At 40.7% G+C, this 25,185-nt stretch overlaps 1 protein-coding gene across 2 annotated transcripts in view; it reads left to right on the plus strand.

Moving 5' to 3' along the window:
- Nucleotides 1-25,185, plus strand: part of FMN2 (formin 2) — a 454,592-nt gene that overhangs the window by 345,080 nt on the left and 84,327 nt on the right. For both annotated transcript variants that reach the window (XM_083176392.1, XM_083176393.1), the window contains exons 15-16: nucleotides 6,996-7,047; nucleotides 12,587-12,736. In XM_083176392.1, coding sequence (XP_083032518.1) covers nucleotides 6,996-7,047; nucleotides 12,587-12,736 — 202 coding nt within the window. The remainder of the gene's footprint in view (nucleotides 1-6,995; nucleotides 7,048-12,586; nucleotides 12,737-25,185) is intronic.

A 25,185-nucleotide genomic window follows, 5' to 3' on the forward strand; every position in this document is an offset into this window, starting at 1 on the left:
TTGGACATTTTCAGGTGTACCAACCGATGCAGCCGCGTCTTCTTTAAAAAGTAGCCGGTCATAGTCAGTGTCCAAATAGCTGAATGTGGTCCCTGGGGTAAGCTCTACCCTTGTTTGCGAGGCAGTACCACGAGTGGCTCAATTTGAAAAGAAAGGAGCTCAATTTCTACTACCATGGGGTCACCCTGTCTGATTATGTCCGTGATAAGAAGATACCGCGAGGGTGTCGGGTGAAGAGGTGGGGGGGTGGTGATAAAGGACATATCCAATTATGTCCATGAACTTGATTCCCAATTGCAGGATGTCGACACCTACAGTCTACTTGATAGTGACCCCACCCAGAAATTCAAGAGTGAACTAGACAGTATTTTGGGGTGCGCAGTCCAGGAGGGGATTATATATCGGGACTCTTTAGCTGCATTAACTGTGGACCATCTGGTGGTCCCTATCCTATATTCCATTCCCAAGATTCATAAGAGTCTGCAGAGACCCCCCGGGCAGACCCATCATTTCTGCCCAGGGTTCTCTGTATCAAGGGATATCCATATATTTGGACTTTTTCTTGCAGCCATGTGTCCAAAACGACATCTCTTTTTTGAAGGACACTAACGCTTTGCTAGGGAAATTGTCAACCATCACCGAATTACTTCCAGGATGCATCTGAAGTACTATCGATGTATCGAGATTATATATGTGCATTCCACACGCAGCCGGACTGGAGGCTGTGACAAATTTGATAAGTGACAATGCTTTGTACAAGGGGCCAGCAGTACATTTTTTCATCCGATTGCTGGAACTCACCCTGAAGCAAAATTATTTCGCATTTAACAACAAGTTCTACCTGCAACAGAGGGGGTGTGCGATGGGGTCCTCAGTGGCCCCATCGTTCGTGAACTCCTTCATGTTTGCAGTAGAACGGGCACTGTTCACACAGAACTTGTCGGTTCAATCAAAGTTGATTCTGTACAAAAGGTACATCGACGACCTCCTCATTATTTGGGGGATGATCGATGTGACCTTGAGAGGCTGATTAACACACATAACGCTTCAGAACCCCCCATCAAATTGACGTACAACATGAGCGATACAGGTGTACAGTATTTGGATGTTGACATCAAAGTGATGGATGGACGGCTGTCCACCACACTATTTACCAAAACAACTGATAGGAACAATACTCTATTAGCCTCCAGTTTCCACCCAACGCCTCTTAAAAAAGGCTTACCTTTTTCGCAGATGTTGCGGGCCCGGTGCATCTGCAGTGAGCCCCAAGGGTTAGAAGATGCCCTTGATAAAATGGGTAAAAAGTTCATAGCCAGAGGGTATACTACTGAAAAGATAGTTGTCACAAAAAATAGAGTCCAATCCATGACTCGCGAGGAGGCATTCGAGTCCCGTACACAGAAAAAAGATGTGACGGATAAAATCATCTGGGTTAATTCATTCCACCCTCAGAGTTCCACAGTTAAAAAGATAGTACAGTCGCATTGGCCCATTGTCAATTCTGATCCCACCCTGCCAGTCCTCCAAAATAAAAAGATATTGCACTCTTATACTAGAGGCAAAAACTTGAAAAATTATCTTGTGAAAAATGATGTCACCTTTCCCTCCCTAATAACCCTAGTAACCCTACATTCTTAGGTAGACCTAAATGGGGTTTCTACAGGTGCTGTGGCTGCACCACCTGCAGCTTCATGACCCCAGGAGACACGTTCCACCACCCCTACTCGGGTAAAAAGTATAAAATTCATCACAGGGTCGGTTGCTCTACCAGATACGTTGTGTATCTGATAAGTTGTCCGTGTGGCCGACATTATGTCGGCAAGACGGACAGAGCATTTAAAGAGAGGGCGGCTGCCCATCGCTCGGCCATTAAATCTGCCATCAGCACTGGTCACAGCGAGCAACCTGTCGCGAGACACTTCCACGAAGCCAGACACAATTTAGCATCCTTGAAGTACCGCATCATCGACCACGTGCCACCTCCCAAGAGGGGGGGAGACAGGTCGCTACGACTCTTACAACTTGAGAGTCTTTGGATATTCCAACTGGACACGTTGGTCCCAAGGTGCCTTAATGAGCATGCAGGCCGCTCCCATTTCCTATAGACTTAACATCTCAGTGTGTCTGGCCCATACAGCTCCATTTCTGTTTTACTATCCACAATAAAAAAAAAAAAAAAATAGATAATGTCAACAAATTTGATTCGGGTAGAGTGTCGACCTTTGATGTCGACACTTTCACAAATACGATGTCAATGGTTCCCAAATAGAACAGAAAGTAGGGGTATGGCCAACAGGCCACCCATTATAATAACAAGCCCCCCAGAGAAGTGCTTGTAACTGTCAGCAGGTTTTTAAATGTATGTGTTTGTGCTTATGTCAGCACATCAGTCACATGATTATGTTTTGCACATGACTGTTTTTTAACTGGATCGATGGGTCTTAGTATGCACTTAGCACTTTAGGAGTGGAGGCGATGTCCTGCGGGAGATGGAGGGGGCGGCTTTATTGGCTGCCTGCCGGTTCCGGCAGAGTATTGCACCTCCACGGCACAATGCCACATTGCTGCAGATTCATTCAAAAGCAGCCTGAATTGATGTCAAGGACGTCTCTTAATGCACAAGTGTATGTTATAATGTTTTTGATGTATTTCTCTTCGTTACAGATATTGTTTACACACAAGGGGGGCGGGACCTCTCGGTATCCCAGCCTAGCAGACTCCAGTGGCGTCATCATTAGACGCCCAGGGGAAGCTGAGCAGGGAGGATTGACAGGAAGGCTGCAGGTATTTATGCTTGTTTTGCACTATTGTTTGGTTGTTTTTTTGCACTTGATAAAGGGGCAACACAGCCCCGAAACGTTGTGAGAAAGTGGTCTCCTGTGTCTTCATTTTGCGAGTGCCGCCGCCCCCCACAACCATACATCGGTGTCAGCAACACTGTCACATACTGGAGGGCACCGCATCATTGCTGAACTGTTTCGTTTTAAACCATCTGCTTGGAGTGCCGCCCCTACTACATTGCTATATATATATATATATATATATATATATATATATATATATATATATAGATAGATAGATAGATAGATAGTATCTATAGTGTGTGTATATATATATATATCTATATATATATCTATATATATATATAGATATATATATATATATATATATATATATATATATATATATATATATATATATATATATTACAAACACAGGGGACCCAGCACTATAAAAAACGAACTCACCTTAACATTCAAATAATCAATTAAATAAATAATGGGGTTTTAGTTCATGAATTGATCAATGCATTTAAGCTTGCAGCCCATCGCCAAGGGACCCCATTTCACTGCAAGTACTACACTAACAACTGGTTTTCATGGGAACCTGGCCACTGCTTACACATCATAGCTAAAATGAACATGTGTTTTTTTTTCAATTCATGAACTAAAACCCCATTATTTATTTAATTGATTATTTAAATGTTAAGGTGAGTTAGTTTGTTGTAGCGAGTGCTGGGCCCCCTGTGTTTGTATTTACTAGAGTGTGTGGTCACAGGCCACTGCACCCCATCCTGGGAAGTGGGTGCTGTTTGTACCTCATTCTTAGGAATGGTGAGTGTGTTGGTACTTCTGTATCCTGTCTGCAGTGGAACCTACTGTTTGTTCGAAATTGTGGACTATTTTTTCACTGATCTTAAGCCAATACCCTATAGTGAGTTCATCCTATCCCAATAATACGGCACCATTATTGTCTACTATCTGTGGGCTATTGAATCATTTTCTTGTGGATAATCGTTCTCACTACCTTCATTGATTTTATATTCGTTATTTGATGTAAAGATTACTTTTTATACCATTTATTCTATGAACTGCATTTGCCCCTGATGAAGTCGTGTTGACGAAACACGTTGGGCTTTTTTAATAAAGAATTTCTACTCGAACGAAGTCTACGTCTTATTGATGAAAACAGTCGAATTGTATTCCAGAGAAATTGTGATTGTGAAATCATGGTGATTGTATGTACATGCTAAGTGGTACTATTTGAGCGCACTCTAAAACAACCCCCTTTTTGTCCATATATATATATATATATATATATATATATATATATATATATATATATATATATATATATATATATATATATATTAGATATATAGTATCTATTGGAAACACTATTAAAAAAAAGAATAGTGGACTATCTTAAATTAAACAACTTACAGGATCCAAAACAGCATGGTTTTACTGCAAGGAGGTCATGCCAAGCAAGTCTCATTGACTTTTTTGACTCCGTGTCCAAAATACTAGATGAAGGGGGGCTGTAGATGTGGCATATCTAGACTTTAGTAAGGCATTTGACACTGTCCCACATCGCAGGCTGCTAAATAAACTTGAAAGTGTGGGATTGGATTATAAAGCAATTAAATGGATAAGAACCTGGTTGCTGGATAGGAAACAGACAGTTGTAGTAAATGGAGTGCATTCTATGGAGGGACATGTTACCATTGGAGTACCCCAGGGATCTGTACTTGGACCAGTGCTCTTTAATATCTTTGTTAGTGACATTGCAAATGGTATTGAAGGGAAAGTATGCCTTTTTGCAGATGACACAAAGATATGCAACAGAGTAGACACACCAGGAGGGGTAAATATAATGACTGATGATCTATGTAAACTTGAGAATTGGTTAAGAGCATGGCAACTACAGTTTAATGCTAAAAAATGCAAATTATGCAGTTGTGACTCAAAAACTCAATATAGTATCAAGGGTACTATAGTGGAAACTACTGAGGAGGAGTGATCTAGGAGTCACTATTTCAAGTGACTTAAAGGCAGGAAAGCAATGTAGCAAAGCAATGAGGAAGGCTAGTCAGATGCTTGGTTGCATAGGGAGAGGAATCAGTACCAGAAAAAAAGACATAATAATGCCACTCTATCGGTCATTGATACGACCTCATCTGGAATACTGTGTCCAGTTCTGGAGACCATATCTTTAGAAGGATACAAATACATTGGAGAGTGTACAAAGAAGGGCAACTAAAATGGTGCATGGCCTACATCACAAAACTTACCTGGATAGACTAAAAGATCTTAACATGTATAGTTTGGAGCAGGGAATGGATAGGGGGGAAATTTTCAAATATATCAAGGGTTTTAACATAGTACAGGAGGGAAATTTTCTTCAAAGGAAAAGAAATAATAGAACACAAGGACATACACTGAAACTGGAGGGAGGTAGGTTCAGGGGAAATGTTAGAAAAAAATTACTTCACAGAAAGGGTAGTGGATAAGTGGAATAGCCTCCCATCAGAGGTGGTAGAGGCTAAGACAGTAGAACTATTTAAACATGCTTGGGATAGGATAGGATAGTAAGGATGAATATCCTCACAAAGAAATAAGGATTAAAAAGGATTGAGGTTACCTGAAGGGTAAAAAAAGGGGCAGACTAGATGGGCCAAATGGTTCTTATCTGCCGTCAATTTTTATGTTTCTATCTATCTATCTATCCATATATAAATCTATCTATCTATATATACATATATCTCTCTCTCTCTCTCTCTCTCTCTCTCTCTATCTCTTTATATATATATATATATATATATATATATATATATATATATATATATATATATATATATATATATATAAAGGTACCCCTAGGTTAAACATTTGTCATTGAGAAATTCAGAAAAAAATGAAATAACTTGTGTTTAACTTATATGTCATTCTTATGATCAGTTACAGGTATGTGGTGAGGGACAGTATTTTAATTGATCCTGTAATACCAACCCAAGGTACCCCTGCAAGTGTACTGAGCATGGATAAAAGTGGTCCTGGAGAGGTGGGGGGAACTCCTTTCCATCTGCCACCTAATTACTCTCCCTCCCCTCACCCCACTAGCAGGCCCGCTATCAGGAATTTTGGGGCCCAGGACTCATTTCCAGTCCGGGTTCCCCCTCCTCACTTAACTTACCGTAACCTGCAATGGGCAAAATAAGCTGCCCAGGTCCTTCCAGAGGCCGGGGCCTGGGACAGCTGTACCCACAGCACACCCCTGTTGGCGGCCCGATCCATTAGGCAGAGCCAGTGTCAGTAGCTGGGTTTTCCGTACCCCTTGCAAACCCTAATGCTTTTCTGCTAGAATTATTATTCCATCTCACCATTAGAGGTGGTGGAACTCAGTTCCACCCTGTTCCCCCCACTTTAACCCCTGGTACTAAGACACCACGGGATGGGAACCACTGGTCTAGTGTGTACCCAGCTTAAGGGTTTGTAAATGTAACTACATGCAAAGCAGACCTGCCCAAACCTGCTGATACACAATACTGCTGATGGCACCTTCTTCAGGTTTGTGAAGCAGATGCCAGAGGCTGGCACAGATATGGGCGCTTATGACTATGGTGATACTCTGTCTTTGGATGCCAGCAGATGTCTGTGGCCCAAAAGATGTAAGATGATTGCTAGAAATTGAGGATTTGGTAAAAAAATTTAAATTGTAAAAATATGCACAAAAATGTATTTAGTTGTTTTCATTTCAGCATAAATTGCGGGGACCCAATTTGCAGGACCCTCCCGGCCATTCGGGGAGGGTAGGCAAATATGCATTAACCTATAGGGCTAGTCAACTGAGACTGTAGTTACCATTTAGAATAATGCTGTGTGTGGTATCTTCTACATAAGCCCTGCTACTGAAAGTCATGCAGAAATTGCAGTTTCCACATGAAATTATTGAAAAAGAGATTTTAATACATATAGTACTGTATGCCCCACAGTGACCTATACTACAGTATATCCTGATAGAGTTAGGATCACATAATCTAGAATTACATCCCTTTTTTTGCTACATTTTTTTAGAAACCAGTTGAGAGCATTAAAATATCTTGAAAATATTAAGTGATCCTGACTCAGTCAGGATATACTGTATTAGAGGTCACTGTGAGGCATATATAATTTATTATATATTAAAAGTTTACAATTTATTTTTTGCAGCTAAAATTGAACATGAAAATACAGAAACATTTCTGACTGAGGTTCATTTACGGTATGTGAAATATATAAATAATATTGTGTGTATATTTACATAATAATTTTTTTTTTTAACAGTCATTTCCTGAAAGTAATGCACATTAATACTGCAATGGTAAAACAATGAAAGGATGAACATATATAGAAGAAAGGATGAACATACATAGAAAAAAGAACTGCAATAATGATGGATATAATAATAGATTTTTAATACTGATAAAAATGTGTATAAATATATTCAAAATATATAAAGCACAGGAACACAACGTATTAGGGTGCAATTGATAAAAACAGTGATCTGGTATATTGTAGTTGCAGAAAGAAGATACTGTATGTGTGTTTTAGATTTATTAAATGAAGACAGACACTGCCTGCTAGTTCCAAGTAGCCATGTTGTACAAGAACCGTTATAACCAGGAAACCACACCCCCAACTCCCATGGCAACACTAGGTGTGGCCAAATACATAAGATTAACATTACACAAACATCTCCCCTTTTAAATATACTTAAGTTATATCATAATTGACACTGCTAACAGTGTTCTCCTTTAGTTGTTTTTTTACTATAAATCAAGTCTGTCAGTTGGCTGTGACTGACGCCCACTACAACTATAGACAGGTTGAGCCAGAGTTGGATTTTGTTGGGCCGGAGAACCGTAGCTGGTGATAATGATGGACTGCCATCTGGTATGCTTGTGTATTCCATGTTCTCATTTTCCCGATTATCTGGTAAAATGGCCTGTGGCCGGCTCCATAATTAGACCAGGAACGGAATGCCCTACAGTCTCATGTAGAATTGATTGCGTCTGTAAGAATTATCTTCCACAACCACAAGATATGAGTTTGGTGCAAACTTGCGCATACAGGTACCAAGGCATTTATCAAACAATATTTGCAGCTAAATCCCCGAAAACACCCCTTTCACATCCCTGTCCCTGCGAGCGGGGGATAATACATCCAACCATTAGGATTTTACAATGCGATCCTGGGCGGTAATATTCCAATCAGATCATATTAGAAATGCGATCAATGATAAATGGGCCCCCAGGTCACCAACAGCTTGTTTGATCTCCAGGAAGCAGCTTCATATGAATTAGCTCACCAATAGCAATTTCATGCAACTGCTTAGTAAATGCGTCATACTCCAACTTGGAAATCTGCTTCTTCTGATGTAGCATTGCTGGGACTCCTTGTACTACACTTGGATATAGTAAATTACTTTCTACGGGCAAAGATGTCTTAAGTCTCCTTGACATTAGATGCTGTTCACGACTGGTCCCCATGCCCTCTGTTGGTGTATTCCTCCAATGTAATATGGCTTTACAAGCATCTTTATTATCGCTGCTAGCCTTTTTGCACAGATTCTTCATTATCTTAACTACTGACTCAGCTTTACCGCTCAAATTCCATTCAGAAGCAAATTGTCTGAACTGCTCACAAGCAAACTGCGGACCGGTGCAGAATCACTCTTTCAGACTGGCCATAACATGCAAATTGTGTTTTGCAATGCATTATTGTAGTCTTTGAGAATACGTCTGAAAAAAGCTAAATTTTCCAAAAATCTGAATAATGGTCCACTGTTAAAAGAAAGGCTTTGGCTGCATAAGTAAATTAATCCATGTTGACAATCTGCTACCAGGAGACCACTCCCCCAACTCCCATGGCAACACTAACTGTGGCAAAATACATAAGATTAACATTACACAAACAATGTGGTGCTATGCTCACCTCCTCAAGTGATTAAAGTCACAATGTTATTCCAAGCTGCTGTCAATATTGTAGAATGATTCCTTAGCGGGTAGCTGGCTAGGCCATTTCTTAAGAAGGTAACAAAGTTAGTCCTTTAGGCCAAGTATTTAATCCCCTGATGTCCAATCAGCAAATTTCTCGAACGGTGGACACATGGTTCATATATATACAATGATCCGGCACTATTCAGAGACAAAATGTACCTTGTTCTGGTGACCCTCACATCCAGGCAAAATGCAGCTGGAAAATATATCTTACATCCTGTGCGGCACCCAGAAACCAATAATGAATAGAAACAAAAGTATCCTGACAAAATTTGTTTATGAAATGAAAAGTTGAAACCCCTGTTTGTATCTACTCATTATTGGTTTCTGGGTGCTGCACTGGATGTGATTATATATATATATATATATATATATATATATATATATATATATATATATATATATATATATATATTATATATTCTGTCCACATATGTTGGCACTCTGCACAAAATACATCAACTTTCCGGTGCACTGTCTGCAGTTATAACATACCAATCCAAAGATTCAGAGGCACTCGGATAAAATAAAACTTCAAGATGCAGTATTTTCAGATACTCTTAGCTGTATTAGGCCCCAAGCGCTTTAGAGGAAACACACCTCTTCACCAGGGCACAGCAATAACACATTAACATAGTACTTACCCCACCTAAATACCCCACTAAGTGCCAAAGCTGCTCCATCCGTGCGTGCGCTGGAAGGTGTCATCCTGCAACTTCCGGTGACGCATATTCCTGAAAGCAGGGAGCGTTCTCTGTGTTCCACCTGACATCCGTCTTGTATTCCACCGGGTGCAAAGTGACTTCCTCCTAGCGGCACCAGGCGTCAGCACCCTATGAAGATATACACAGTAAATTGGCACATATCACTATAACGGATACCAAAAAAAACCCATATAAAAAAACACATATATACAGTAGACATAAAAAATGAAAACAAAAAACATGGATCACATTACATGTCACAATAGCCAGAAAACAAGCATAGTTACACTATAAAGATACATATGAAAACATACAAGGATCTACTGCATTATTCCAAAAAGATATTACATGATACTTTTCCAATTAACCTATTCGTTTAGTCCAATTAACCTTTTTGTTTAGTCCACTAAATGCATAATCCATTGTGACTCCTTGATCAACAACCTTTTTGCACGGTCACCACCACGCATTGACAGTGGAACCTGATCGATCATAAAGTAACGCAATGACTCCAGGGGGTGGTTCATTCTCTTAAAATGCCGGGCTACCGGTTGATCACTTTCCCGACCCCGTAATGCTAAATTAATAGAAGATCTATGTCCCCCCATGCGCTCTTTGAATTTGCAAGTGGTCTGCCCCACATAATAAAGCCCGCAAGGGCACACTACGATGCAGACCACATACGAAGAGGAGCAACTCGGGACATACCTGATGTCCTACATTTTTTCTGAGTGAGGATGTTTACATTTTTTACAAGGGATAAGCAACTTACATGTAGCACAATCGCTACACTTATAACATCCCGGGAGCTTAGTATAAATGTTAGTACCAATTTTCTTTCCCATACCCGTTCTATCGGTTTTAACTAACCTATCTCTCAGGTTTCTCCCTCGAGAATAGGCAACAATAGGTCTAGGGCCAGGAAAGTGAGGTTGGAGGTTGGAGATAGCCTCCATTGAGGAGAAAAGGGCTGCGCCACAGAAAAAGGTGTACACAAGTGACCATTCTTTTTGACTCTTAAGGACTGAGCGCACATCTGAATATTGGGTGTTTATATATATATATATATATATATATATATATATATATATATATAATATATATATATATATATACACACACACATTTATGTGGTTTACTAAATTCTTAATAAATTTAGTGTTTCATAAAAGGTTATTAATGATACTAGGGTTTAGGGTTGGGAGATAAAATTTGTAATTGGATTAAAAACTGGTTGCACAATGGTGGTATATGGTATACATTCCAGCTGGGATAAGGTCCAAAGTGGAGTCCCACAAGGTTCAATATAGGGACCCACCTTGTTTAATATATTCATTAATGGCATTGAAAGTGACATAGTGAGTAAAATTGCAATATTTGCGGACAACACGAAATTGAGTAAAGAAATTAACTCAGGAGAGGATGTGGAAGCACTACAAAGTGACTTAAATAAACTGGAAAAGTCGGCGGAAAGATGGAAAATGCAGTTAAATGTTGAAAAATTGAAAGTAATTCATTATGGGAACAAAAATGAACAAGCTGCTTATAGGCTAAATGGAGTTATTAATTAGTATGTTGAAATACAGGATTGGTAATCATTTGGAATTGGGAGATGATTTGTTCACTGCGGGCATGTACTTAGGCTTGAGGAAAATAAATTCCGTACTGAATTAAGAAGAGGATTCTTCACCATTATAGCAGTAAAAGTCTGGAACTCATTGCCAGTGGGGGTGATTACATTCATTAATTGATTTTTAATAAAATTGTATATTCCTTTTTAGAAAACCGTTTTGTCTAATTATTGGTACTGTCAGCTCTGGCACATCTTTTTATTCTATATCTTTTGACTTGTTAGGGCTTGACAACCCTGTACCAGCAGCTGTTGTCTGCGCACCACACAATACCTGTATTATAACTTAGAGCAAACCTTGTTCCCATAGCTGTGCCTGTCTTCTGGAGATAATATTGCTTTTCCAACCAGATGTAGTTATCTTCTAGTATGTACTTGATCGAATCTAGGATAAATGTCTGAATTTAAGGTACAGTACTGTATTGTTTAATCTGATTCCAGAAAGGGTATAATGCTCTCCAAACCTTGTATGCGATTGAGGATGGTGTATAATTAGGTCACGTTGCTTGTACCTAGCAACATCCCTTACTTCCATTACATTCCTTCCAGTGTCTGTAATGTATAAGTAGTGTCCCTCAGTAATGGTCTATGGATAAATTTGATGAAATGGAGTCAATATCTGAGATAATTGGTCCTGCCGGTGGGTTGTCTGTGTAGCAACACTGGTGGTTCCTTCTATCTTCAATACCTTTACAGTGGATGCATACAAACAAAGAGGTGAATGTTCAGGTGACCCATTGGTATTTGGCCTTGCAACCTTTAAGTTTGAGGCGAGGCTTTGTCCAGGGAAACAGCACCTCAATACCGATGCCCTGTCCAGGAGGTTTGTAGGTCTTGAACCTCCAAGCAACTCTATGGTGAAGCTAGGGGAGGAGGAAGACAGCGAGGTGGGTGACCTCTGGAAGGTGGTGGAGGGCTGTGTACCCGGGTGGATGACACAAATAGGGGTGGGTGAGTTCACCTGAAAATTTCGTAGCTTTCGCCAGGGTGGTTGAAGCTAAGGGAGAAGGAGTGTGGCAGAGTCAGCATTCCCCCACATGAATGTAATGTGGAGAATCCAGACCAGGTTTTGTTAGCAGTAGCAGAATCCCAGGTGGAATTAGCACCACCTGGGATGTCCTTATTTAAGGATTTAAGGCTTCCCATGGCAGAGTCTCCTTGCTCTCGATGGTGGACTATCTACCCGAGTGAAAGGCTGGGGGTATGGGTTAGACTAGGGACCATTGGAGCCTTTTGAGAATCTGCTATGCTGTACCTGGTGATGAGAATAAATTACCAAGTCGTCATCTGAGTTGTGATCTTTGCATCTGGCAGTTCATACACCTCTTAATTAGGCCCATAGCCTGCAACCCAGCTCATGGAAAGAGCAGGTATAAAAGAAACGCATAAAGAACAGTGTCAAGTCTTACATAATTTCTTGCTTTACAGGTTTATAGAAACAACGGCTTATTTTTGTGTGAAACCAAAAATAGGTGAAAAAGAAGTATCTCCTAGTACTTTCTTCAGTATTTGGCATGAATTCAGCACTGATTTTAAAGATTTCTGGAAAAAAGAAAATAAGTTGATTTTACAAGAAAGGCAAGTTACTATAATATTATTATTATTATTATTATTATTATTATTATTATTATTATTATTATTATTATTAATAAATGCAAGTGTGAAACTCACCCATAATGTGTATATTTGTGTTTATATTGCCTGTCATATTTAAGCCTATTCCTCTTGTGGGCATCCATGTTGGAAATGGCATTTTGATGAGAAGCTACAAAAGCTTGAAATCCATTTTATTCAATTACAGTGAAAGCGGTGGTGATTCTTTATTTCTTATTTGGTCTATTCAGTCTAACATAGTGGTTCCCAAACTTTCCCGAATCATAACGCCTTATACCTCTTTCACACCACTCAAATAACCCTGATCTGACCCGGGTTAGTGCCGGGTCACTGTGCGGTGTGAAAGGGCCATTTGAAAAATACCAAGTCCAGCAGCCCGGCAATCTGACCCGGGTAAAAAAAGGGTTCTACCCGGGTCAGACCCGGGCTGCTCGGCAGTGTAAATGGGTATCCCGGTTCAAGCGACCCAGGTCCCATTCACATCTATGGAGGAGGGCGCTGTGTCACCTTAGTGCTGCCTCCTCCTCCGCATGACACACTGTCTCTCTACGCCGCTCCTGGATGACTTTAGAGACCCGGCAATAAACCGGGTCACTGAGAGCCCCAGTTAGCGCAAATGCCGGGTCGCTCTCGGGATGGACCTCTAGGAGCACACACCTACACATAGAAGCAGAATCTTTCTTTGACATCATACGGATTCCAGTACTAGAATATTGTTGTTTTGCAATGTGATCTGGCACAAAAGTTTCACATCCAAAATAATAGGAAATTGGGTTGAGGTTGCTTTTATAATTAAGGCCTTACTCATGAAGAGTCCTACTCCTTTTTCTTTGGAATAAGTGCAAGACCCATTAATAGAAAATCCACCATTGTATGAGGATATATGAAAACTTTCGGCCTATAAAAGGCACTAATAGATTGAAGATCAAAAAACCCCTGATGAAGTTCCTAACGGGAACGAAACGCGTTGGGTACTGATCAAAATAAACGGAGAATCATTCCAAGAAAGAAATCGAAGCCACTAGCGTTTTTTCTTTTATTCAAATGGACATTACATGTGTTACACATTATATATAGGGCGCTACTGACACTATTGTGGGTTAGGTAAAGAATTTGGTTCCTACTGGTAGGGGACCTAAGTGTCAAAATAGCGACCTGATACCTATTGAAGCGCAATTTCGGAGATATTGTTGTGTATATATATATATATATATATATATATATATATATATATATATATATGAAAAACACATAAAGACAGACATAACTAGACACAAAGACAGACCGGGAGATGTAGGAGGAAAAAAAGGTGCGTAGGAGGAAAGGTGCATTGAATTTACCTAGCCTGGTACCAGTTTTAGTTAAAGAACACAGATAAAAATGGTTAAACCTTGCAGTGTTATTATTATTAATGTCTAAAGGTATAACACCTTCCTATATAATGTCTAAAGGTATAAAACTCTCCTAGGTATAGACAGCCCCTTCGTCAACAGTTAGATGTTTTGAAAAATGTTGTTTAGTCGCATCGTCTAGTCTAGTGTATTGACGAATAGGCACCATTTTTGATAAAACTTCTTTGTGCCATTTTGGGGGTCTAGTCTGGCAAAATTCCACTCATAGTATACAACTCGTAATAATTTCTGTTTGAGTAAAGGAAGAAGGGGGGCAGACTTTTTTTTCCAATGCAAAAGTATGCAGTTTCTTGCCAGAGTTAGAATAGTTATTAATAGGGGAATTGAACTTTCCTCAATATTTTCAATAGGCCACGAATGGAAATTCAATCCCATGAGAGCCGCTGGGTCATATGAAAACGTAAGATTATACATGTCAGAAGCATATCTCAGAACTTTATGCCAAAATTTATTAATCTTATAGCAGTCCCACATAGAATGGGCATAGTGCATGCCGCACTTCATGCAATTTTCTTGTTCATTTGCCACCATATATTTTCTGCGATAGGAGGTAATATATGCTCTGTGCATTGTGCGGACATAGACTTCCTGGTAGTAGACTGACATTAGTGATTTCATTGTAATCTCTTGTAGTTCAATGATGTCCTCTAGATTCCTGATGGTAGGAATGTCTATTTTCCATTTATTTACCAGAATGTCCCATTGTGGATGAGTAGTAGCAATATTTTTCATCAATAGACCATATAAGTATTGCAGTTTATACGGATGTGACATCAGATAAATCAGCAACAAGTCAATTGTAGTAATTTGCGATAATGTATGTAAAATAGTAGGCAAGGATCCCAGTGATATTTGATTCTGCAAGAAGTGTCTTAGTTGGAAGTACATAAACCTGTTATTATGGGGTAGGTTATATTGAGAAATGAACATCTGAAACGAAGAGACGTTTCCACCAGGGTCAAAAACTTTGTATGATGTATCTGAGCCTTTATCTCTCCAGACCTTAAACCAAGAATTATGTAGAGAGGGCTCAAATGAAGGGTTACCCCATGTTGGGATGAAATGAGATATCCGCATATCTCTACCCAGGGTTTTATTTGTGCCTGTCCAGACCGCATATGTGTCCCTAAACAGTACGTGTGATCCTATAGTTATTGGGATAAGTTATTGGGATAAGTTTTTTAGCTGATTGAACTAAGGCTGCTGGTGCATAAGGTGCGCAAATAGCTCTATCTAGGCTTGAATCTGTATAAATAGATTTATTTAACAGACAGTCACTAACATATCTAAAAAATATTGCCGAATGCAATTTTTAAATGTTCTTCACCGATCATTATACTCTGAATATTTGAAGAAGCCCGTATTATCAAACAATAATGGGGACAGGGGACATCCCTGACCTGTTCCCCTGCCCAATACAAAAGGGTGAGAGTACAGATTATTGCATGTTACCATTGATTTGGGAGAAGAATAAAGGGTTTGAATAATCTGTATAAAGACTGGAGGGAACCCAAACCTTTCAAGCATACGGAAGAGATGTGGCGAAAGAACTAAGTCGAAGGTCTTCTCCGCGTCAAGCGCGAGCAGCATATTTGGCGCCAACAGGGCCGCCAAGAGAAATTCTGGGCCCCGGTACAACAACTTCCTGGGGCCCCCACGGGTGGAGATCCCCGCACACTCTGCGGACCTTGTGTTACGCCACTGTTTCCAAGGTGGATACACGTACAAAAATTTACACTGTAATGTCTATTACACATGTCACACATCCATTACATATTATACCACATGACATAATGCTCATTACACGTTATGCCACACACCGTAATGCTCATTGCATATTAAGAAGTTAACATGCTCTACCAGGGGTTAACATGTTCTGCCAGGGGTTAACATTCTGTGCCAGGGATTAACCTGTCTGCCCTGATTTACATGCTCTGCCAGGGGTTAACATGCTCTGCCAGGGGTTACATGCTCTTTGCAAAGGATTTACACATACCCTCCAACATGGCCCATTTCATTAGGTACAAAATGCTCTGTTCCTGGACTTCCCTGCCAGTGGCAATTACAGATGTGAGCCTGCAGCACAGTCCAATATTCAAGAGGGGGGTCACATATACTGCCACCCCAAGCATCACTGTCCTGGACTCACTGGCAGTTGATGTGACTGCCCCTCTTTGAGTTTTGGACTGTGCTGGAGTCCAACCTCTGTAATTACCACTGGCAGGGAAGTCCAGGAACAGAGCATTTTGTACCTAATGGAATGGGTCATGTTAGGGGTACTTGCCACCAAATAAAAAAAAAAACCTGTGTGTCCAGACCAGGGCCCCCCTGACAGGCCCGGGCCCGGGTAAATTGTACCTGCTCCCTCCCTCTCTCGGCACCCCTGGGCGCCAAGCCCGATGTCAGAGAGGCCTCCGAGTCCTGCACAGCCGCCAAAACCCGCCTTACATTTACCACTGCATGGCATCCTGTTATGAACCCCATCTGGTCCTTATGTATAATCCCTGGGAGTATTGTTTTCAATCTCTCCGCCAAAATCTTTGTAAAGATTTTGTAATCGCAATTTAGCAGAGAGATTGGACGATACGATGCTGGGATTCCCAGATCTCGACCCGGCTTAGGGAGCACCCGTATTATAGCATCTGAGAAATGTTCTGGCATATTTCCAGATTCTATTATGTAATTAAAACATTCAGTCAGTGGCTGATATAATGTGACCCATAATTTTATAAAACTCATTCGAGTAGCCATCCGGGCCTGGGGCTTTTGCCAGTTTTAACTGACCTATCGCCCATTTGACCTCTTCCACTCTTATTGGTTCTTTTAGTTTTTGAGAGGCTGAATAAGAGATTTTTGGGAGATTCAATGAATCCCAATAAGTGGGTGAGTAGGGGGGTGTATTACTATCTGTTGACTGGTCTGGGATCACATCAGGTGGAGTATATAATTTTTCATAGAAAGCTTGCATCTCTGCCAATATCTGCACATCTTCTCTGGCTATAGTTCCATCTCCTTCCCTCAGTGGGTGAATAGTGTTGGATGTTCTAGGTCCTCTTAGTAAGTTCGTTAGAAGCTTACCCACTTTATTTCCAAATTTGTTAAACTACATCTATATTAAAAAGGTATCTATCCCCATGTACCTGCAGATACTCATCAAAATGAAGTCTAGCTAGTCTATAGTTTTCTCTGTTGTGGGAGGTAGGGTTTTCTTTAAAAGTTGCAAAGGCATAAGTTAGTTTCGATTGTAGGTCTAAGTATGATAAATTTTGCTTCTTTTTAAGTCTTGCCATATAGGCTAGGAGTTCTCCCCGCATTACTGCCTTGCCAGTATATGGCAGGGTTGGTAGTTTCAGTGATGCTATTTTCTAGACAGTAATTGTTCCAAGTGTTAATAAGCTTGGTTTTAAGTTCCTGTGACTGTTTTAAATGCGATGGGAAGCGCCATAGTGGTTTACTTCCGGTATTATTATATAAATTTAGAGACACTGAAATAAGGCCATGATCTGACAAAACTGGGGGGAGAAGGGTTTTGCTAATAGTATATAGTCAATTCTTGAGCAAGTAGAGTGGGTCAAGGACATACACGTATATTCTTTTTCGGTTGGGTTTAAGGCCCGCCATGTCAGCTGTAATGACTCCATAACATAGGAGATATTTATTTTTGGGAATGAGGGTGGTCTCTTTGGTATTGGGGTTCTATCTAATAAGTGCGAAACCACTAAGTTAAAATCACCGCACACGAGCAATGAGGATAGATCACACACATGTAGCCTGGACAGAAAATTTACAAAAAATGACTTTTTATATGGAGTAGGGGCGTAAAGGTTACATATAGTGAATATATTATTGTTGATTTTAATACAAGTAATTACAAATCTGCCCTCTGGGTCAGCTGTTTCTGATTTAATTTGTACATTTAGGCTTTTTCTAGCTAAAGTGATAACACCACATGATTTCGCATTAAGCAAAGCTGAACCTAGGACCGTCCAGCCTAACATATTTAGTTTTTTGACTTCCTGAGGCATAAGATGAGATTCCTGCAAGCAGGCTATGTCCACATTCTGTTTACTGAGATACACTAATAATTTGCGACGTTTTGATGGGGTGTGTATACCTCTAATGTTCAGAGATCCTATTCGCAAAGACATGTCATTCAGGTTTGGTTTCACTCGGGCGTCTGGTTACATAGCAGGCTAGGTATAAGGAACGAACAACAAGGAAAGGAAGGACAAGACAAAATACAACATATAATATGAAACATAATATGCAGCTATACATTGAATCTATGGACTTCCGCACACGGAATTCAAAAAACCACAGCCAGTGCTTACACTGGCATTAACTATTTCAGTTTTATAGATGTTAACCTAAACCGGCCAAAACTCAGTTTCGCATACAACTCACTTATAAATAATCAAAAGTATACTAGAACATGTGGCTCATTCCCATAATAAGGTTAGTTTCTCCAAACATGAAACACCTCACTTAAACCATATGCAATATTAATAATACCCCAAGTAGGGATCAGAGTAAATGAAGAATGTCCCGATCTTTTTCATGGGGTGTCACGATCTGATATGTCCTCGGAGGAATAGTTGGGTGAGGATCGTGCAAGATAAGCCTCAGCCTCTTTGGACGTGTCAAAGTCTTTATATCCATTGGCTGTAAATATACGGAGCCGCGCTGGATACATAACATAAAATTTGCGTTTCGCCTGTGTTAGGGCGGTGCAAACCGTGTTGAAAGATTTTCTGGCTTTTGATACCTCCAGGGAAAAATCTTGAAATATGCGTATATTATTTTGTTCCTTGACAATGGGGTTCATTTTGCGCGAGGCATGCCAGTTAGCCTGCTTGTGAAGATAGTTTAGCACGCTCATGATGACCACCCTAGGTCTCTCCTGGGTTGTGGGTTGTTGTTGACCCAGCCTATGTATGCGTTCAATAACGATGTCAGTGCAGGCAGCCTCAATATGCAGCAGCTTAGGTAGAAAAAGGTAAAAAAGGAAAAAAGGAAGATCCCGCTAATTACAGACCCGTTAGTTTAACATCAATTGTGGGTAAACTATTTGAAGGATTTTTAAGGGATGGTATCCAGGAATATTTAGATCATCACCTTCTACTCAGTACTAACCAACATGGGTTCGTGAAAAATCGTTCATGCCAAACTAATCTACTAGGGTTCTATGAAGAGGTTAGCAAAAACCTCGATAATGGAAATGCTGTAGATGTGATTTTCCTAGATTTTGCTAAAGCATTTGATACTGTCCCACACAAGAGATTGATTAATAAAATGGAGAACCTAGGATTGGGTGAAAATATCTGCAGATGGGTAGGGAATTGGCTATGTAATAGAGAACAAAGAGTGGTTGTGAATGGTGCCGTATCAGATATGATACCGGTACTAAGTGGCGTGCCCCAGGGTTCGGTTTTGGGGCCCATTTTGTTTAACATTTTTATTAACGATATTGGGATAGGGTTACTCAGCAATGTATCCATCTTTGCGGACGATACAAAACTTAGCAAAGTCATCAAATCACCAGAAGATGTCACCATGCTTCAAAATGATCTTGCAATTCTAGATGAGTGGGCAAAAAAATGGAAGATGAGGTTCAATGTAGATAAATGTAAGGTTATGCACCTTGGGAGACACAACCAGTGTGCAAGTTACAACCTTAGCGGAGAGGAACTGGGTAATTCCATACTTGAAAAGGATCTAGGAGTCCAAATAGACAGCAATCTAGGATGTAGTGCCCATTGTAATGTAGCTACAAAAAAGGCCAACAAAATTCTGGCATGTATTAAGAGGGGAATGGAAACTAGGGACTCAAGGGTAATTATGCCACTATATAAAGCATTGGTGAGACCTCACCTAGAGTACGGAGTACAGTTCTGGGCCCCACACTATAAAAAGGACATCATAGAATTAGAAAAAGTCCAAAGGCGAGCAACAAAGCTTATTAGGGGAATGGAGAATTTAAGCTACGGGGAGAGATTAAGCAATTTGGGACTATTTACATTAGAAAAGAGACGTTTAAGGGGGGACATGCTCAACATGTACAAGTATATCAAGGGCCAATATAAGGAACTGTCACACACCCTATTTTCTACTAGAAAGGAATCTAGGACGCGAGGGCATGAGTATAGATTAGAAGAAAAAAGATTTCATTCAGCTAGTAGAAAGAATTTCTTTACGGTCAGAACAGTCAAACTCTGGAACTCTCTTCCCAGAGAGGTGGTAACGGCTGGCTCATTAAATGCGTTCAAGGCAAAGTTGGACAAACATTTACTGGAGAAAAACATCCATGGGTACAAATAAGAAATATAATTTGTCTGTAAAATACCAGAACCAACCAAATCAGCAATGGATATCTATACCAGGTTGAACTAGATGGACGCAAGTCTTTTTTCAGCCTTACCTACTATGTAACTATGTATTGTGGTAGAAAAGGGTTGATACTCAAGAAAGAGCATCAAAAAAAGAAACTCCCGGGTGGGGCACAACCTTCTAAAATTTATGTAACAGTCTAAAATGTCAACTTTATTTGTTACTAAAATTGATCCTTTAAGTGGATCAAATCACAAACATAAGACAAGAACATACAGATAACATGATTAATAATACACAATATTGAGAAAATGAGTGAAAATATATTGTGGAAGTCTGAGAAAAGAACTATGTTATCTCTCTCTTAAATGTCACACAGGTATCTATAAGTCTGTGCAAGAGATTCCTCTCAGACTAGGCACGTCTTCACTTGACCAAAACAATTGGTTAGCATATCAAAACATCAAAATGAATATCATATTAAATGGAGTAGAGGGCTCACTTATCAAACAGCACATGTATATCAAATGAATATGATTTAGAATTAGCTGCAGAGTCGTAATAAGTGTGGAGATACACACAGAAATGAAGTACCTGAGCTGTATATACTCGCGGGGTGGCTGCTGTCTGTGCTTTCGGTAGCAAACAAATATTTGCACAGTTGAGCGGACTCAGCGAGTGTCAAAGGTACGGAAATAAAGCAAAAGGGCGGGTTTCTGCTGTCTCCAGAGGCGACCAACCTGGCCCTGTTATCCAAAGACAGCGCAGGGTCAGGTAATGGGTCCTCCGGGGATGAGAGAACCCTGATAAGAGGGAGTCAGTAAAGAGAGCACCTTCACTGTGTGTCCCTGGCATACGCTACTGTCCAGTGTGTGTGTCCATAGACACAGTGAACATTGGTTGAGCGGTATGCCTGGGTGGTGAATCGCAGAAAGAAGTGTAGATAGCACTGTGGTACTGTCGTCTTAAGTCGCGGATTCCTATTGTACCATGCAAAGGTGGTAAATCAAGGAGAGGTATTTTAGGATCAGGGGTCACCCTGGTTATAATGAACCCTCTGGCCCAATGGCCTATTTACATTAAATTGCTGATCAACGGTCCCAGATAAGGAGTAGCGCTGAAATATCAATTATACAGAATACTCCAGTTATCTCCTATACAGTGATTCATAATTAAAGGTTCCACAGTAAGATCAAAATGCGAAAGGAAAAAACCAAAAAAACCTCATGTAATACAGAACACTCAATTAAGGGGATAAATCTAAGGATCAATAAATAGCCTGCTGCTGTATCAACGTATAATGTAGCACTCTATCATTATATGTTACAGGGTTACAGTTTCTTTGATATATGTAGCATCTTCTCAGATCAATTAGCATGCAAAAGTATCCATATGATCTTTTTTACTATAGGTAGAAGCCACAGAGTTAGAGTATGTATCACAATGGAGTGTAATTGTTGATAAGTAATAATAGAGGATATGTTTAAATATAAACAAAGAATACTGCCCTGAGGGCTGTTCAACTCACGGACACCCGGTCCCGGGTGTATCGCTGGTCACTCTGGGTATCAGATGGCAAAATCTCCTCGTGTGTATACTCCAGAAAGAGTACTGCAATCAATTAGCCTTGGATATATAGAGTAAGTGAATCCACAGGAAAACGGTCTGTATGTACATACAGGTAACAGTCTCTGCGTTTATTAGAAGAAAGTCCCCAGCATATATTGGAATTTTCCAGATATAGCTGTAAATTCAGATCTATTAATCCTGTATAGCGGCTGAAATTAGGCAAAGGAGGCAGGCGATGGTGCAATGTCCCAGATAGGGATTAGTTCCGTCAGCGGCACAAGAGAGGAGTTACCGTTGTGTGTCTCCAGCAGTTGTACTGTCACACGGACAGAACTTGAGTGGAGAAGCGGCGGTGGGGAGATTTCCCATCCAAGTGCAGGCGCCGTCGGCGGCAGAGGGACAGAGTCGCCGATGTGTTTCTCCGTTAGCGGTCACACTGACAATCAGTCAGAGCCGTAGTGGAGAGGCGGCGGTGAAGGGACGCTCCGTCCAGATGTAAGTGCCGTCGGCGGCAAAGGGACAGAGCCGCCAGTGTGTTTCTCCGTTTGGCTGCGACGGCATGCAGTCGGAACCTTCAATTTAGCCGGGGGTCGTGCTGTTAGCTGTAGTAAGAGCCCAATGTAGATATGTGAAGCGTGCGGGGTCCCGCTTGTGCACAGCGGGAACCTGAAACAACCGAGACGTACGTTTCACTTTTGCAAGCTTTCTCAATCGGTGTGCAGGTGTGCTCTGGCGCCCATTATTTAAATGGTATTTGGCCAATCCCAGGTGGGGGCAGGTAAGGAAAAGGGAGGTGGGAGGAGACCTACGTTAGTCTACCTGATGACAAGTGGATTTACAAGTATAAGACTGGCAATTCCATAAAAAGGTTAGGGGAAGGAGGAAGAAAATATTACAATCCTGGTTAGGATTCAGGAGGAAAAATATATAGAATGTCATGAACTCCCAATTCTTCTGATTGGGAGTGATGTGGGATGATATTGTCTAGGCACTAATGCAAAAAGTTATAAATATTCTTTTAAGAGGCAGGGGCCTGAAGGTCCAAAAAGAGGGGGGGATATTAATAGTATTTGGTATAAGAGAGTCCACATGAGGATCATAACCTTTAAATAGCGTTTAAGATGGATATATCATTGTCCAGTTATTTGTAGATATGGCTTGTGCATGAATGGACCTCCTATCTTTGTGTTTTATGTAATTAAATGTCCTGCTCCATCAATGAGCAGGTTACATATTACAGAATGAATAATGCATATTAGTTATAGTGAAAAAGTGTGTGTTATAGAGAGACATATGCATGAGCACATGCGTGCACATATGTGTAAAAAACCCCAGGTGCACATCCCTGTATATACAGAGATTAAGGATAGTAAATATGAGGATATACAAAGGGAATAATGAATGTAAGATCACACACACTGGTGTGAATGGAAACCGTGAAAGTGAACACAAGTTCAATATGTGTAATATTGGAAGTGAGAAAGAGGGGGGGGGGGAAGGGGGAAAAAATGATAAATGTGAAGGGATGATCTGTGGGAAATACCATAATGTGGGAATAGTTATGCATGTTAGGTTATTATGTCACAAAAACGGGGGATTTTAGCTAAATACAGGTTGGATATAAATCCTATGGGTTCAGAAAGACTCCGTAGTTTATGAACTCATTCAGGCCCGTTGGGGTTACTGAGTTGAGTCTGAAAGTCCAACTACTTTCCTTCTTCAAAAGCTCCCTGGTGATATCACCACCACGGATCCCTAAGTGGAGTTGCTCGAGACCAAATGCCTTCAAACCTTTGGACGATCCTCCATGATGTCTGTGGAAGTGACGTGCCACAGAGGTTAGCTTCTTAAGTTTTTTAAGATCAGAGGCTGCGTTGCGAATACTCCCTACATGTTCGAGTATTCTCTGTTTTAGAGGGCGTGTGGTCATGCCAACGTATCTCAGACTACATTGGCATTCCAAACAGTAGACTAGATTCTTAGTCTCACAATTAAAATACCCTACAATCTTGATTGGTTTGTTGGTCCTATCTGTCACAGAAGATCTCTTATCCAGAAAAATACATGCCTTACAGTGGCCGCAGGGGTAGGTACCTGTCGCCTTTGCCTGTATGGATTTTCTATTTTTAGAAAAATGGCTTTGTACTAGAGTATCACGAAGGTTAGGAGCTCTGCGCCAGCTGCAATCTGGTCGTTCTCCCAGTGCTCCTTTGAGGATACTGTCACTTTGGAGGATTGGCCAATGTCTGGAAAGTATGTTTTGTAATTCCCTCCACTCCTTGCAGAAGTTACTGATGAAGCGTATTGGTTGTGATGATGTCATTGCCTTATTCTGTGGGAATATGAGGGTTTGTCTATCGCATGTTCGGGCATGATGTCTAGCACTCTTAATGCACCTTTTACTATACCCCCTACTCATCAATCGATTGGAGAGTTCTTGGCTTTTGCTTTCAAAGGACTGGATATCGGTACAGTTTCTGCGAAGGCGCAGGAATTCTCCCTTTGGCAGATTTTTTACCGTCGGAGGAAAATGAAAGCTCTCGTGATGGAGCAAACTATTCGTGGAGGTCTGTTTTCTAAACAGTTCGGTTTTAAGTGCTCCATCCGTGTCCTTATATAAGGTGAGATCCAGAAAGGTGGCTTGATGTTGACTATACTCATAGGTAAGTTTGATGTTTAATGCATTAGTATTGAGTATGTCAATAAATGCTCTCAATTCTTCCAGACTCCCATGCCACAACATAAGGATGTCATCGATGTATCTATACCAACCTACAATGAGGTCGGTATAGATATCATTGGTGTCGCAGAAAACGTATTCCCTTTCCCAGGATCCGAGGAACAGATTGGCGTAAGTTGGCGCACATGCCGCGCCCATCGCCGTTCCCCGGACCTGGAGGAAGAAAGAGTCATTAAAGGTAAAATAATTTTTACCTAAAACAAAGCCAAGTAGATCCAATAGAAAAGTATGGAAATCGTCCTGGCCTTCTGTTTCCAGGAAGGTCCGTACCGCCTGTAATCCGTCCTGATGTCGGATACAGGTGTATAGGGACTCGACGTCCATGGTGACAATATAATCACCTGCAGCCAGAAAAACCCCATCAA

The sequence above is a fragment of the Crinia signifera genome, chromosome 3 (assembly GCF_055691185.1).
Source record: "Crinia signifera chromosome 3, ASM5569118v1, whole genome shotgun sequence".
Classification (NCBI taxonomy): Eukaryota; Metazoa; Chordata; class Amphibia; order Anura; family Myobatrachidae; genus Crinia; species Crinia signifera.